Source organism: Nelumbo lutea, chromosome 1 (genome assembly GCF_056320005.1).
Source record: "Nelumbo lutea isolate HS-2025 chromosome 1, American lotus-T2T, whole genome shotgun sequence".
NCBI lineage: Eukaryota > Viridiplantae > Streptophyta > Magnoliopsida > Proteales > Nelumbonaceae > Nelumbo > Nelumbo lutea.
The window spans coordinates 168,920,392-168,936,857 of record NC_142684.1 but is presented as its reverse complement, the minus strand read 5'-3'; the positions used below and the strand labels follow the sequence as shown (position 1 = coordinate 168,936,857).

General features: G+C 34.6%; 1 protein-coding gene across 3 annotated transcripts; it reads right to left on the bottom strand.

Annotated features, from left to right (window-relative positions):
* Positions 1–208: 208 nt before the first annotated feature.
* On the bottom strand, positions 209–7,693 carry LOC148879071 (protein LIKE EARLY STARVATION, chloroplastic-like). 3 transcript variants are annotated; one of them, XM_088960468.1, is made up of 5 exons: positions 5,886–7,550; positions 2,648–3,300; positions 2,101–2,297; positions 1,162–1,204; positions 640–769 (listed from the first exon to the last, which is right to left on the bottom strand). In XM_088960468.1, exons 1-4 carry the CDS (start codon positions 6,421–6,423, stop codon positions 1,177–1,179), a joined length of 1,416 nt encoding a protein of 471 aa, XP_088816594.1. In that variant the 5' UTR covers positions 6,424–7,550; the 3' UTR covers positions 640–769; positions 1,162–1,176. The 3 variants fall into 3 exon arrangements, with proteins under 3 accessions (XP_088816593.1, XP_088816592.1, XP_088816594.1); XM_088960467.1 differs by lacking the exon at positions 1,162–1,204 and having other exon boundaries at positions 209–769; positions 2,648–3,297; positions 5,886–7,693; XM_088960466.1 differs by lacking the exon at positions 1,162–1,204 and having other exon boundaries at positions 209–769; positions 5,886–7,515.
* Between the last annotated feature and the right edge of the window lie 8,773 nt (positions 7,694–16,466).

Genomic DNA, 16,466 nt, shown 5'->3' with positions numbered 1-16,466 from the left:
ATCCTTGAACCAAGAAAACTTCTTAAATTGTCACTGGCGCAGTTGTTCGGAGAGATGGACATATTTTCCTGCAATCTTTCATAGAGAGAACACTTCATTAAAATGTGCAACCGAGCACATAGTCCGATACATCCCCCCCCCCCCCCCCCCGAAAGCCCCAACAAACTGACCAAGAAGCTAATGTTCGATAATTGACTATGCATGCTAATTACTCGTTAAGACGGTGATGCTGATTGATGAGTTAGGATTCATCGTATGTGTAATACACATATAACTTCATCTATCTCACTCAGGACAAAGAAAAATAAGTAAAAAAAAGGAGGAAAAAAAATACAGAAGGAAAAACAAAAGAAGGGAACTCAAGCATGAAGGCTAAAGCTTGTCATGGTTGGTTTATAGCGTCTCAGGCGGCTTCTCAACTTCCCGGAGTTGCACAGAGTTTTCAAAACAGTGCTCAAAACCATAGTGAGGGTGCCTCTCATACCAGGTTTCTTCTTCTACATGTGTGTCCCATTGCTCTCCACTGCTGCTCTTTCCATACTTGTGTATCCATCCGGAGCCATTGTGATGCTCACCCCATGTGCGGTTCCACCGCTCTCCATGCTTGCCTTCCCACCATGTTTCTCCCTGCTTGATACCATGCCCATTCTTATCAAAGTTCTCATCCCATTTATCACCCCATTTTGTCCACCCATCCCCCTCGGAGCGCTCAGCCCATTTGTCAGTGTACTTCATACTGGCACCCTGTCCATCAAATTTCTCACCCCACCTGTCGAGGTATACGATGCAGAGAGAAAAAAAAAGTATGAAAAACAAGATATTCAAAACTGAGGTCATAGATCTCATCCAACAAAGAAAAACCTATGAAATGCATTTTGAACCAAAGGAAACACTATGTTCAGTTCATTCTTTTAGACTTGTGGTTGTATAATGCTGATCCAGTGGAACTGTATCACTGTCCCAGGATAGGGGACTGGATGAAGCCATATTCAAATTTCCATAAACATCATGCACATGGATATGATCAGAGTCTCCATTTACTGTTTCCTACATATTGTGATATGTCAACAGAAGGCTTCCGATCTAGATTGTTTACTGCTACTTTCCTTACAGAAGAAAAATCTAAATTTAACAGTAAAGATCAATTGTTTCCAAGTTTACCTCCTACAGATGGAATCAGGAACCCATAACAGTCCCTGGAACCCTGCAAGTGTGCCATGCGTTTAGCTAATTAAACAGTTAAGATCTTAGCAAGCAATATTCTTAAGATCAGAAGTGAAGTTGGCTAACTTTTCCAGCCATTGTTTGAAAAGGGAAATCAGGATTAAGAGGTAAAGCTCCTATATGGACTGAGTTTTTATTTGTCTGCGTCAAAGGACCTCCCCAAAAAATATGGTTATATAAATTGAGCATTTGCATTTATCCATGGTTAAGCAAAAACAAGTGCAGATACTTGCTAAACTGCAAATGTTTTTCGGAGAGTGTAAAAAAGATGGAGAGGATTCCTCTCCTTATTTTTTGACATCAGGAGAAGGAACCATATCTGTTATGAAGTGATCCAGGCATTCAAGTTTGTTTTGTAGCACTATGCTCATCCAAGGTTTTAAATCTTTGTTTTGAACTGGGTTTTGATCTGGATTGAAAACAAAACATTCTTCAAAATTTTAGTATAATTTCAAAGTTGGTTTGAATTTAAAAGAAAAAATCAATATCTGAAATGGAAATTCTTATATATTCCTATATTTTCGTTTCTTCCCTATTATTTCTGTTTCATGTTAATATTATCCCTTCCTCAAGTCTACCTAATCTAATTTCCTAGAACATATTCTATTAATCTTCATTAAGGACCAATAACCAAAATTAGAGGGAGATTATATGCTCTATATATTTTCATTGTGTTCTCCAGGATTGGAAAGAAAAATCAGACTTTTGGAAACTGTGACAAAATTTTAATACTCGGCCTCATCCCAAAAAATAACTAGGAAATATTTGTAAATTGTAATTTATATTCTGCCCTTTTTGTAAAATTGATTAATTCCTTCCCCTCATTTTGAATGAAAGTTTCCTATTTCTCACGGGGTTTGGTGCTAATTTGAGTACCTCTCGTGCCATATATGAGCATGGCCGGCCTCTAAGGGTGTGTTGGGATCAATGCAGCACCACTTGTGGGACCACTTTTCAGCTTGACCAGAGGCATCAAAATGTTCCCACCATTTTTCTTGCCACTCCTCCCCCTTTCCATTCTTCCCCCACTTATCCGCAGCCTTCTCTATGTTTACAAGCCCACTTGTAAGATCCTGCAGGAAAAAGAAAAAAACACAGTTCAACTTGTTATTATGTACTGAGCCATATGCAAATACTATGAAGCATGATGCAAAACCTTTAGATATTGATCTCTTTATCCAAAATAGTTAGCATCTAAAACAACAGGAGGAATTGCAACACAGTCAGGTTATATAACTTATCTGGATTTACAAAATTCACAGAAATTGAAAGATGAACATATGTTTTATCCAGTCAAGTCAGCTCAACACACCACAATGACCCCTCAAACCGAAGTGCCCATTTAACCGGAATGTTCTTATTTATGTAGCTGTATAAAGAAGAATGAGCACTAAAACAAGTTATCTATGTAACTTCCACCAACCTGCCACATGGATTCTCTCCAGTATTCACGCCATACATTTCCTGCTCTATCACGTCCTGATTTCTCTGAACCAAGCTCTTTATAGTCAAACTGGTCGGCAGCTTCCCAAAACTTCTCCTCCCACTCAACATCTCCATCAGCATTAACTCCCCTTGTCAGTGTCCACTTGCAAACTACCCCATCAGGTCGTTGTTCTGTACCTGTCTCCTTCCACCACCTTGAACCATCCAGATTGACTCCATTGGATGATGTTTCACTGACCTTGTCAAGAGCATCTGCTGCTTCTGTTGCATATGTTGAAAATTGTAATTCCCTTTCTTTTTCTAAGGAAGGCAGGTCTGAAATGGAATCAGAAACATCCACTTTTTCAACCTCAACGAGTGACTGAAAGGGTGGGAGAGGTGGATTATGGCTTTTTTCAGAAAAGGTACTCTCAAATGGAATTGAAAGAAAATCTACAGGCTGTTCTTTCTCCACCACTAAGTTGATTGAATTTGAATCTGAAACCGGCTTTCTTTCCCTTTGTGAGTTACCTACATCTTCTGAACTTTTATTACCATCCTGGGGAGGTGTCCAAGACCAAAAATCTGGACCAGGTGTTCCAAATGAGGTTCCTGACTGAGGTACAAATAAATTTCCATCCTGGGCATCTACTAAAGTCAAATATCCAAAACAAGTATAATCAGCAGAAAAAAAAAATCTGGATGTATAATTACAGACAAAGAGATAATTGTTACATAAAGTTGAAATTTCAACCTACTTTGACATCATAGTTTAGAAATATATTTAGGAAAGGATCATGCAAATTATAAGCCACATGCACACAGCATTGTTCTGGTTTAAATTACTGACTGACTGGAAATTGCATTTGAAACAAGAAATGCCATATTAGAACAACTAATGCTATGGAAAGATCACTTTGACCAACTCAAATATCAACAGCCAAACCTCAATTCCAGTTTCAACAACAGATACAATCAACTTAACAGAACTAACAGCTTCTAGACACATAAATTCAGATAATAAAATCCATCAAGTCAAGAAACAAATCAATCCAAATGTGGGAGGAAATATCAGTTATGTTTCAGACTATTAAAACTTGTTTTGAGCATAAACAGAATAAATGGTTTCTTGTATAACAGAGAGAAAAACTAACAAGTGAAAATGAGAAATTTATAATGAAAGAAGCTCCATTTTCATTAGTCAGTATTATTTTCAATCTCCATTTGTTATACTCAACACTGACCCTCAAATTGATTGTATTGGAGAGAATTGAGAAACAAGATGGTGCTTTTACCAACCACGTTGCATCCACCAACCTTCCGTTCATAGGTCCACTTTATGCCACCAAACGATGCTCAGTTGGTAGGATCTCTGGTTCATTATAGTGGAGACTTGGGATCAAATCCTTCTGCCACCAGGGTTGGGGGATTATGGGTATGGGAGATGGACTGCCTACCCCCTGTTGTGCAGCCCCATACAAAAAAAAAAGGGTTCACTTAATGCCAATCAAAATACACATCTAATCACCTTTTCATACATCAACATTAAATATTTCTTCGACCTCACATCAAAATCAATTTTAATCAAATTAGTTAATTGAAACTCCTAAAACCATGTGTTGTCTGCCTTTTCAAACCTCATGAGTTGTATCAATTCAATTCATTTGTCCTTCTAGAGTCCTTAAAGAAAGATGTGTATACTACATAATAGTTGCCAGAGAAATCCTACCACACACAAAGTTGGACTTGCACCTCTGAGAGCTAGTAGATATGATCATTAAACATGTAACTTTCACCCAAACAATTTTGCTAGTTGTTCTGCCAAAATCAATGCTTCAGTGCATATCATGCTGAGAGGTGGCAAAATTGTTGAACAGCTCTGCCTAACAATTCATTTGTAGTCGGGTGTTGTCTCTTGAGGTGTGTAGATTCCCTGTTTCTAAAACCATTTTCTTTTAATTTTATTCAAAATTGATTTCTCTTTTTAAAATTTTCATCTGAAAGTTAATCCTTTTCTCAAAATGCTCTCTAGATGAGACATATGATCAAAAAAGTAGCTGAGTCATTCCAAAAATGAAAAGCTGTAATAGTTGCGACTAGAGGATGCTGGGCAACAAATTGAAATGATATTGTGGAAATCATGGAATGAGAATGTTGGTGTTGATTAAAGTAGAATTTCGAACTATAGGAACTGCTAGATATAGAAAAGCAAACACATTAACATAACCCAGTAAGAATGTAGATTTTTATTATAGTAAACATAGAGTTTCCTGACTATGGGAACTTTTAGATATCTAGATATAGAAAACCGAACATACTAACCATAACCCCAAACTCCAAATTTGGGGGTAATAGCATAGTGGGATGAGATCCTTTTCCAACTAAGCAATTTAAGGTTTGCAACTTTGCATGACCTTCAACTCTCACACTTATGCTCAAGTTCTATTTTCGTTTTTGAAATTTACCCAAAATGTCTTCAAAAGAACTTTCTTTTTTTTTCTCTCTTTTGAGAAGAGGTAACTATTCATTTCATTCAAAGCAAAAAGGGGGTGCACATGAGAAGATGCAGAGGCAGGAGGCAAAAAAACCAAAAAAAAAAAAAAAAAAATCCACTCTGAATTTACATAGACAAAGAATTAATACTACACAAAAGAACTTTGGCATTTAAAGATACACAAAACTGTAATACCAAACACTCATCTCTTCTATATACTATTTCCAAGCATTTAACTCTACTTTGGAACATTGTAGAAGGTTATATGAGCAGAAATGACTCTAGTTTTTTTCCTTAATTAATAAAGGTACCAAGAATTCCTTTTAACACGAAAATGAAGCAAAAGAATCCCTATGATATTCCTAATTGAGCCAAGTTGATCTAAGTTCAACTCAATCATTATTTTTAGGTTATGTCTGGTCACTCACAATCCAAGTTGTTCCCCTAGACAGGGTGGCTAATTTCCTATGACCTAGGCAACTCTCAAACTTGAACTCGAGTTCTAACGCTTGACACTCAAATATTTCATTGTTAATTGATACATTTCTTTTTCATTTTTAAAATCTCTCAGATCGTACAAAACCATAATTTCTCAGGATAATCCACAAAATCTCATTTTAAACAGCTTAACTTAAATAACAAATTTCTCCTTCAACATCCACAGATTATATGAATACTCAAATTTCTCCTTCAGAGATTTTGAAAAAAAAAATCACAATTCACACAATCATGAATAGGTTACCTCCATGTGGACTCTTCTTCACTTCTCCATTACTCCCATCAGATCCAGAAAAGCTCGAATAAGCCGAAAAGCTTTCCTTTTTCAGAGGAGGGCCTTCCTTAAGAAGAGCTTGAGCAGCCGCAAGTGCCGCGGCAGCACGATCAATTACCTGCATTCTTTGAGCACGGTCTCTCTCTTCCTTGGGAACCTCCAGGATCTTCTTGAACTGTTTACTCTTCCGCTCCAGTGCTTCTGGGCTGTCATCATCTTCAGCGTCCTTTCTGAAAACAGGAGAAGAATTCTCGACCATCTTCTGAAACTCAAGTGCATCCCTTTCAAGATCCACGGACCCCTTCCACATACCGAGGTTCGAATCTCCTCCATTAGAAACCCTAATTTCCGAGCCTTGTCTTCGACTTCTTCTTTGAGTGCCTCTCGCTTGTCGTTCTGGTGGTGCTATTGTGAGAAAAAAGAGGAGGTTTTTCTTGTGAAGTGAGGAAGGAAGGAGAGAAGTGCGCAAGTTAGCTTGTGGGGTAGCACTAAAATGAGCTACCGCCATGCTGTGAGGGGGTGGATTTTTCCCTCTGCAGAGGCCAGAAGATTGAGAGGAACAAGGTGAAGGATGAAGTATGTAGTAATTGGTTGGTGATGGCCTGATGATAGTGGTAAAGGGATTTGAAATGAAACTTCTAAGGGCTGTTGCTTAATCCTTTGGAGAAAGCATAAAGCAAAAGAGAAGAGATGATAATATCTTGGAATGGAAGAAAGGTTGCGATGCTCATGGAAAGAAAGGTAGATCGCGGGCGAAGGTTTCAGAATTCCAGTTCTAACGGATTTTACCTGTTTTTCTATCCACGTAGACAACTTAACTCTTTGACAGCTGGCGTCCAGATTGGATTTCAGGAGAGATCACAAGTGGCAAAATCCGGCCTTTCCCAGTTTTAAAGCCGGAGAGGCGTACTGTGTACAGTGTGGTCTCAGTCTGAGGCCGAGCGACAGAACATTTGAGCTTGAGGTTTCCATTAATTCCCCTACGAAAATGAAATCATCTTTAGGTTGTGACTGGGCTTGCTGATGGAATTTGAATTGAGAGGAACTGGAATTGTCACTCGTCCAAATCTCTGACCCCTCACCGCAAATAGTGACGGAATTGGTTGAAGTGAATTTGTTGCACCCCAAATCTCTAACCCCTCACCGCAAATATTTTCGGATCGAATGAGCAGAACTAGAATTATATTCGTTGCACCCCAAATCCCAATTCCGCAATAGTTGAAGTAACAAGTCATACTACACCCTCACAGTTACAATGATCTCTAAAAAAAGCAAATGCAAAGCTTTTTTCTTTTATATAAAGCAGAATAGCACTACATTAAACGGGGAGTAGTGCGTCCCCAAAATTCAGCAAAGCAGATAGGGAGGGAAGGAGGAAGAGACAAAAGAATTTAAAGCTAAGATAGTGAAAGAAGAAAATTGAGCCTCATGAGCAAGCCAATCAGCTGTCTGGTTTGCCTCTCTGAATACATGATGGTCCGCCAGCCCCCACTTGAACAAATCTCGAATCCGCATGCAGCTTGAAATCATGTTCCTTAGCTTCCAATGAGTCCTCATCTTGTGCTTGAGACATGACATGATCAGCTTCGAATCCCCCTCAATAACGATTGGTTAATTGCTGAAATTCAAAACCATGATATGGGCTTCAAGTAGCCCAAGCTTATGCTTGATTAATAGTGCATAAGCCAAGCTTATAAGCTTTAGTGTGAAGAACTCAACCCAGATGATCACGAGCAAGCAAACATGATAGGTTTCCAAGTTGTACTCTAGTTTGGGTTGGAAAAATTGGATTTTGTTTTTGATATCACTTAAAGTCCTAGATAGGCTCCATTTTAGGGTTGGGCTTGGTTTGGACATTAACCTAATCCAATCTATCAATTTAATATCCATACTTTATTAGATAGAGATAAAAGGGGTTCAGAGAGTCAAAGAGATTTAAGAGTAAACTAGTCAAGACCTGTACAATGCATGGGAGTTGAGCTTTGTCAAGCAAAATTGAAGGAAAGAATCCCACATTCCCTTTTTCGTAGAATAAGCATCCCCAATTGGGTCAAACTAGTCTAAGTTCAATTCAAGCATTATTTTTCAGTTAGAAAGGCTTTATTAATTTTATTAGTATAATCAGTTTTATTTATTATATTAAAAGTGAATCTTATTAATTTAATAATTTTTATTTCTCTAAATGGATATAAGTGAAGAAAAATAAAATTAAAAATAATAGATTTTCCTTAAATTTCTACATATGTCTATTAATTATTACTTTTATTACATAATTTTTATTGTTAATAGTCCTAATATGAATGTAATTATTTATATCAATTAAGTTTAACAAAATTTAATTTTAAAATTGTAACCCTTTTAGTAATTAATTATAAAATCTTGATAAACCTAATTCATAAATGGTTTCAGATTATACTTTTTATTTATAATAATTAATAATTATATAATTAACTTTAATTATTATAATATATTTTTAAGTCTTAATATTATATTATTATATATTTTTAGTGTATTTATTCATTTTAATGAAAGAATGACATGTTTTGGTCATCTTTTTCACGTGAATAATGAAAAGGGTTTGTTTTGTCTAAATTGGATTCCTCTGCCATAAATAGGATATGATTGTTCCCTTATTGTATTGCTCATATGTTTGTGATTAATAAAAGGGAAAAATCTTGATTAGTACCATGTAAATTGGGCCTAGTGTCACTTTGATCCCCGAACTTTAAAATGCAACAATTTAGTACCTGAAGTTTTAGAACATGTCAATCTAGTACCTATTGTTAACCAATCGTTAAGTAGCATTTGAAAAGATACAAATACCCTTTGAGTGTCATCTAATTTTATTTATTAACCATCCAAACGTTGACAAAAAATGAACAGTCCCAAATCCTTTTCTCTTCTATTCAAGAAAGTTGGGGTCACGTCTCACTGGGCATTCTAGTGACCCCAACTTTCTTAAATTGAAGAGGCAAGGATTTGGGACTGTTTATTTTTTGTCAACGTTTAAATGGTTGATAAAGAAAATTAGATGACATTCGAAGGGCATTTGTATCTTTTCAAATGCCACTTAAACGGCTCATTAACGATATGTACTAAATTGGCATGCTTTGAAGGTTTGAGTACTAAATTGTCGTATTTTAAAGTTTGGGGACCAATGTGGCACTAGGCCCAAAGTAGAGGGTACTAATTGGGAATTTTCCCTTGATAAAAGTATTAATGGGGAGGCCCTACTATGCAAGGCAAGCCCTTTATTGGAAAATGAGACATCAAAATGATAGGTATAAATATATAGGATTCAGTACTAAGGTGATCTAGCTCCAAAGATCCCATTTTAACAGCAATCTAAACCGGAGGAGGAAAGAAAAGGAGTTGGCCAAACCCTCAAAGGGGCTATCTACATACCCTCCGATGAGGGATGAGGCCACTATAGTTTGTCAGTTTTGGAATTTCGACAAGAGAGAGAGATGGCTAGACAACACTGTGGTTTTCTTTAGGAGACCTCTATTTATAAGCTTTTGGGCCCGGTTTTTCTTGAATATGTAGTCAAAGGATTTGCACCACTTGGGTTTGTCGGGATGTTGCCACATGTCTAGATAATTATTTTGGTACTTTGGCTCCCATTGTGTGCATGCAAAGACATGGGGTAGCCACAAACCTTCTTAGGTCTTCAGAAGAAAAGAGCAATGAGAGGTTGAGAGCAAGGTGAAACAAGATTGCAAGGTGAAACTAGAGCAAATTAAATCGCAAGGTTATGTGTGAAGCAAGGCTACAAGGAGACCACGTAGCAGGGTTGCAATGCAAGTGAGGAGGTCACAATAGGAGATGGTGATATTGTGAGGTGAGGCCTTGGAGTTGGATATGGGCAAGGGCGCAAGAAAATGCAGGGTAAGGTCATAGAGGCGATTGCAGAGCCATGAAGGTGCCCATAGAGTGGGGCAAGACTGCGAAGTCGTCTATGCAAGGTTGTGGAAGTGCTTGTGGGGCAAGGAGAGGCCACAAAAGGTATCGGCAAAGCAAGACTATGAGGTAAGGCTGCAAAGGTGCCCATAGAACAAGGCCAGGCCACAAAGATGTTGGCAGAGAGAGGTTGTGAGGCTAGGCCACAATGGTGCCCACAGAGTGAGGTGAGACCATGAAGGAGTTCTGGCAGAAGTTTGTGATTTTGTTTGTTTACTGCCCTCAGGTTTTTAAGTGTCCATTGAACTTTGCAAGTACGAATGGTAATGGGGTGGGTTTGGGGCAAGGATCATGTTGTCTATCCTTGACCCTGATTTTGAAACAAATCCTCATCCCATCCCCAATTTCTGCTAGGGATAAAAATTACCCTATGTCTCCGATCTTCAATAGAGACAGATCCCCCACGAGAATCCAAATCTTCAAAATTTTATAATTAAGAGTATTTTTAGAAAATAGATTTAATTAAAATAAAGAGAAATTTTAAAATATAAATGATATTTAAAATATTATATATATATATAATATAAACAATATAATATATTTAATATAAATAATATCTAATACATATAATCAGGGTTAAGGCTGAACAGGGACTTCACTCCCCACCACTGTCCCATTCCGATTAGAGTTTAGGGATCCCTATTAATCCCCATCCCCACCCCGCCCCTACCAATGCGAGTTCGGCTTCAGTCGGGGCACACTCTATACGTTGCGTTCACACATAAGAAAGACATGCCACGCGTCTTTAACTTCGTGTGACCCAACTAAAGCATGCCATCCAAAGGGAACGGCGTCTCCTTCCCTATCTTCTAATTAAAAAATGTGAAGACTCATGATATTTTGACACTCCATGCTCTGCTCTCGCTTGCAGGTATGTCGGAACCCGTCGAGCATGAAGTGAGCTCGCCTAGTTGTGGTGACCCATGACGAAAGATTCTGGTGAGAGCAGGAATTCTCTGACACTTAAGGATGTAGAGGAGGTTATAAGAGAAGGTAATTGGCTGATCACATGCTGACAAATAATGAAATAAACTTTGTTTTAGGCAAGGAAGATCTAGGGGTAACTCCCGCTGGTCCCGATCGTATATCGGCCTGGGTTCACTATTTGTCGCCGCCGCCTCTTGATGGAGGGTTAAAAGCCGATCAATGTGTTGTTGCGGGTCTGTCGCTGCTGTGCTTCATCTTTAATAGGGGAGTGTTCCAGATCTCAGCAGTGATGAAACAGAGAATAGAAGAAGAGGAAAAGGGAGGGGAAGAAGAGAGAGAGAGGATGAGAGGCTAGAGGTGGAGGTCTGAAATAGGAGAGAATCTACTACTGATTCACTGCCACTGTTAAGGGAGAGGAGAGGAGAGGAGAATACTCCAAAAAAATGGGTTTTGCTTAACTAACGGTATGGAGCATCCTCGCATGCTTCAACCATTTACACGAATCGGAGAATAGGTGCCTTCACTGAGGGTGCCCGGACTAAAACTGAACTCTACCAATGCAATCTCAATCCTCAACCCAATCAGGTTAGGGACGATGGGTACTTAGTGGAGATAGGGAAAATTGCCCTCTCTATTGGCAAGGATGTGATGGCTAACTCTATATACCTTAGCCCCATGCTTATGGATATGACATACAGAAGTGCCTACAACCTAGATAGTACATAAACCACAATCCACCTTGATTCGAGAAAAAAAAAAGCACTAATACAATGGTGCCACGTGGCAATATCAATATGACCATCACCTCACATCATACGCACTACATCGAAACGTGAATCAATCAACCGCAGGGCTATTGATTTCTTATTGGCAATATATAATCCCTCTTTTTAGGGGTGGCAAATGGGTGAATTGGGTTGGGTTGGGTTGAGTGTGGGTTGAGTGGGTCACCACCCATTTGCCACCCCATTTTAGTGGGTTGAGTGGGTCATCCTCTAATTCAAATTAGACTTTTTTTTCTCTAATTCTAATTGCATTAAAAACATAAAGTATATATTTCAACTAAAAAACATAAAAGTTTCATTTTTTTAAATAAAAAATGCATAAAAACACAAAAAATGGTAAAAAATATATATTTCATGTAAAGCATTATAAATTGTAAAACAATATAGGAAAATTTTAGAAAAATGAAAAATTTTGCAAAAAAAAATACAGGAAATGTAAAACATACACTTCAACTAAAAAGACAGGAAAAAGGATAAAAAAAAGTTTGAAAACAATTTCAAATATAAAATACATAAAACACAAAAAATGATAAAGTTATATATTTCAGTAAAACATCAGAAATTGCAATATATATATATATATATATATATATATATATATATAACAATAAAAAATTTAAATGAAAATATACAATTCAGACAAAGAACAGAAATTGTAAAAGTAAAGAAAATTGTAGAAATTGCAAAAAAAAATTCAGAAAATAGAAATTGTAGAAAAACAACAAAAATTAAAAAACTGAAAATTATATAAAAAACACAGAAATTGAAAATAAATAACAAAAAATGAAAAGTATAGATCTATAACTATAGAAAATAAAAAACAATAATTGCAGAAAAACTATAGAAAATGATACAAATTTTAAAAATTCTATACTTTCACTTAAAGTAAAAAATTGAAGAAAAACAAAGAAAATGATAAAAAAATAACCAAAAATAAAATTGCAGAGAATAAATAAATTGATAAAATTTGCAAAAAAAAGTATATATATTTCTAGCTTGAATTAAAAATGAGAAATTTTAGAAAAACAGAAAAAATGAAAAAAATCCAAAATGATAATTGCGATATAAGCTGGGCGATTCAAAAATTTTAAGTGGCTATTAGAAATCAATCGTCCGCCACTAATTCCAAAATTTTTGAATTTCATATCAAATCCCAAAAAAATCCATAGAGATCCAATGATTTCCACAAAACTTACAGAACAAGCCACTAAATGGACTGTTCTGCAACTCAAGGTTCAAATTGTTGCTTGCTGCATTGTTCCGCTGCAGAAAATTAATTTTCTGACCCACGAAGAGATCATTTGTTGTAGATCACTTCTTCCGAAACATATTGTTATCGTTGTTATCATTTGTTGTAAACCCACGATCAGTGGTCGTGCAATAGTTGTTCCATGACAATTGACAAATCGGAGCCTCTATTCCATTTTAAGCGACATTGACAATATTTTGTGGCAGTGGTGATGAAGGCATGAACACCGAAAAATAGTGGCGGTGGAAAACAACGGCGGTGAGACTGATAGTGGCGAGAGACTGACATCAAGAATAAATATTAGATTGGTACATTTTGAAAGTTTCAGTATTAAATTATCGTAATTTAAAGTTTGGGGACCAAAGTTTTATTAGGCTCAAAATATAAGGTATTAATCTGGAATTTTTTCTATAATTTATATATATAATAATTAAATTATATAAATGTTTTATATAATTTATATAAATAAAATATTTATTTATATATTCATTAAATACCTAAAATAATTAATTGGTCAAATTCAAATCTAATCAAATATTAGAACACTTAGTTGAATTCAAATTCGAATTCAAATATTATTTTTCAATATCCATTGCGGATATCAAATCAAATATTGCTTGATTCTATTCAAATCTAATCCATTTACACCCCATGACCCATATTGACCCACTATTCAAATGGATGGGTTTTCAGGTGAAAGGGTTAAAAGGGTTGGAGTCAAAATTGCCAGCTCCACGCCTCTACCTCTTTCTCGTTGATGGGCTGTCTTATTCAAGGAAAAGCGTGAGTGTACAGGTGAAAGGAGCCGTTGGATGAATGGATTCTGTTATCTACCCCGCACATGTTCTCCATGATTTTAATGTCATCGGCCTGCAATTTGCCTTAACAAGTTATAAGTGTCATCAGAATTGTTTCACACTTCAACTTAATTAATTTTGTTGAATTTTTCTATTGTTGAGTAGAAAACCCTTAGGCTTAGTTTGGAAAGAGTACAAATGCAAATATATACAACATAAATACATACAAAATATAAGGTTTTGCACTCTACATATTTGCATTTGTACTCCTTCCAAACTCAGCCTTAGTATCTGAATTGTGAATAGGGGTGCAATTTGGGCAGGCCTAACCTGAGCCCAAATTGACCCGACCTAAGTTTTTGTACGAATTGGACCTGCATTTTTGGGTTGCAGGTTGGACCTGAGCCAAAATAAACAAAAAAAAAAAAAAAAAAAAAAAAAAAACTCATGCCAAGCCTAATTTTGAGTTGGGCTTGGGTTGAGGTCTCATGTAGTCCAAACTCATCCTTACTCTGGCCCAACTCAACCCAAGTCACACAAGCAAATACATACATGCATGCATATGTCATATATATATTAAAATAAAGCAGTCAATAAATTTCTCATTTTTCTGATTTTTTTTCTTTTTTTTATTCAATGTCATTTTTGAAACAACCAATGAGATGCATTTTCCAAAAACCTAAATAATCTCTTCTCCTATAATTTCTTTTAAACTACCTCCCCCACTTTCTCCAAAATTATCTCTAATTCCTATTTATCTTATAAATTATCTCTAATTCCTACTTATCCCCAAAATTATCTCTAATTTAGCAGAGAGTTTCTCTCCTAAACTATCTCTAATTCCTATTTCAAAAGTTTAAGAATTATTTAAATATTATAAAAATATATATACAATAACTTTAACATATTTATTAAAAATATAAAATATAATTTTATATTTTTATAAAATATATTTTTAAATTATGTTTTTCCGGATTATCAATTTAAATGTTTTTCAAATATTTAATAATATGTAATAGCTTTCAATAAATAACATTCAAATATAAAAAAAAAAATTAATATTTTATAGATCATTTAAATATTAAAATAACTAAATATTTATCATAACAAGATTTTAAATAGTTAAAATAACGAAATTATGTAATAAATTTAAAAAATTTCTTCAAAGTAAAAATAATTATAACATAATATTGAAATTAATAATAATTTAATATATTAGAAAATTAATAATGAAATTACGTAATAATAGTATCAATTATGATTTAATGGATAATTAAATTCAATAAATAATTAATATTTTAAAGTTTAAATAGTTTACATATAATTTAAGTATTTAAATAACTAAATAATTGAAATAAAAATACTTAACATAACTAGATTTTAAATAGTTAAAATAAAGAAATTATGTAATAAATTTTAAAAAATCTGAAAAGTGAAAAAAATAATTATAAGATAATATTGAAATTAATAATAATTTAGTATTTTTACATAATATTGTAAATAACTAATTTCACTTATATCAAGTAATAATTTGAGAAAATGACTATCAAAAAAAATATTTATTAATAATAATTTTAAGCTCTTAATCTGTATTTATTACATAATTATATACTAAAATTAATATTTATTGTATTTCAGTAATCTTTTTGTTTTTGTCATAAATTTATTTTCAATGATTATGTATAAATATATTTTGTTTTGTTATTTAACAAAAAGCTCTCAATAATTATTGGAGATTAAACTACTATTATTGAAATTTTTAAATTTAATTTATTGTACTTATTGTATTTATCAAGGTTTTTAAAACTGGCCCAGAGAATGAACCGGCCAAGGATCCAGTTCCCGGGTCAAACGGTCGGCTCATTATGAAAAAAAATGGTCAAAACCATTGAACGGTTCTAATGGTTCAACCGCCCAAGTCAACGATTTGCTGACCAAATCAACATTTTTTTTTGCAAATATCCGGTTTTAGGGAAAAACGAAACCGACCAACTGATCGGTTCCCAATTTTTTTGGTCCAACCGTCTGGTTCAGTCTGGTTTTGAAAACCATGGTATTTATTGTATTTTTGTTATAACTTATTGATTAATATTTATTAGAGATTAAACTATTATTTGAAATTATACTATTCATTGACTAATAGAATTTTAGTACTTTTTGTATTTTTGTAATTATTGTATTATTTTCATTATCAATATATTTTCAATAATTGTGTATTGTCACTATAAATTTTCAATAGTTATTGGAGATTAAACTATTATTATTTATCAAAGATGAGACTACTAATCTAGCTGAAATTATTGAGTCTTCATGAGTTGGTTCAATTCAGTGGTAGGCTATTTGGCCAACCAAATTGACTTAGTCAGGTTGGGGAGTTGGTCAGTTGAGACAAAGTGACCTTTTGTGAAAACCGATCCACTCAAGTTGTATCAATTTGGGTCATTTTTTTTTGTTTTGTTAGTCAGTTCAAAAGATTTAAACTTAAGAATAAATTTTATTTTTAAAAATTATAATACAATTATTAAAAATAAAATTAAAAATTAGATTTATGATATAAAACATTTTAGACTAAGAAATATAGGAAATTTCTCACTTTTCTATATTAAAAATATATTAATATATATCCATGGTTAGGTCATTTGATTTTGGTCAGTTTACAAATGGCCAAAGTGAAACTAATCCAACTTGGTCGAATTGGGAAAGTTTTGAACCAAATCTAACCTAAAATACCAAAAAACTAACCAACTTCTATCGAGTTGATCGGGTTGGTCGGTTTCATCAGATTGATGAATAAACCTAACTAAAATTAATTATTGTTATTTTTTGTATAATA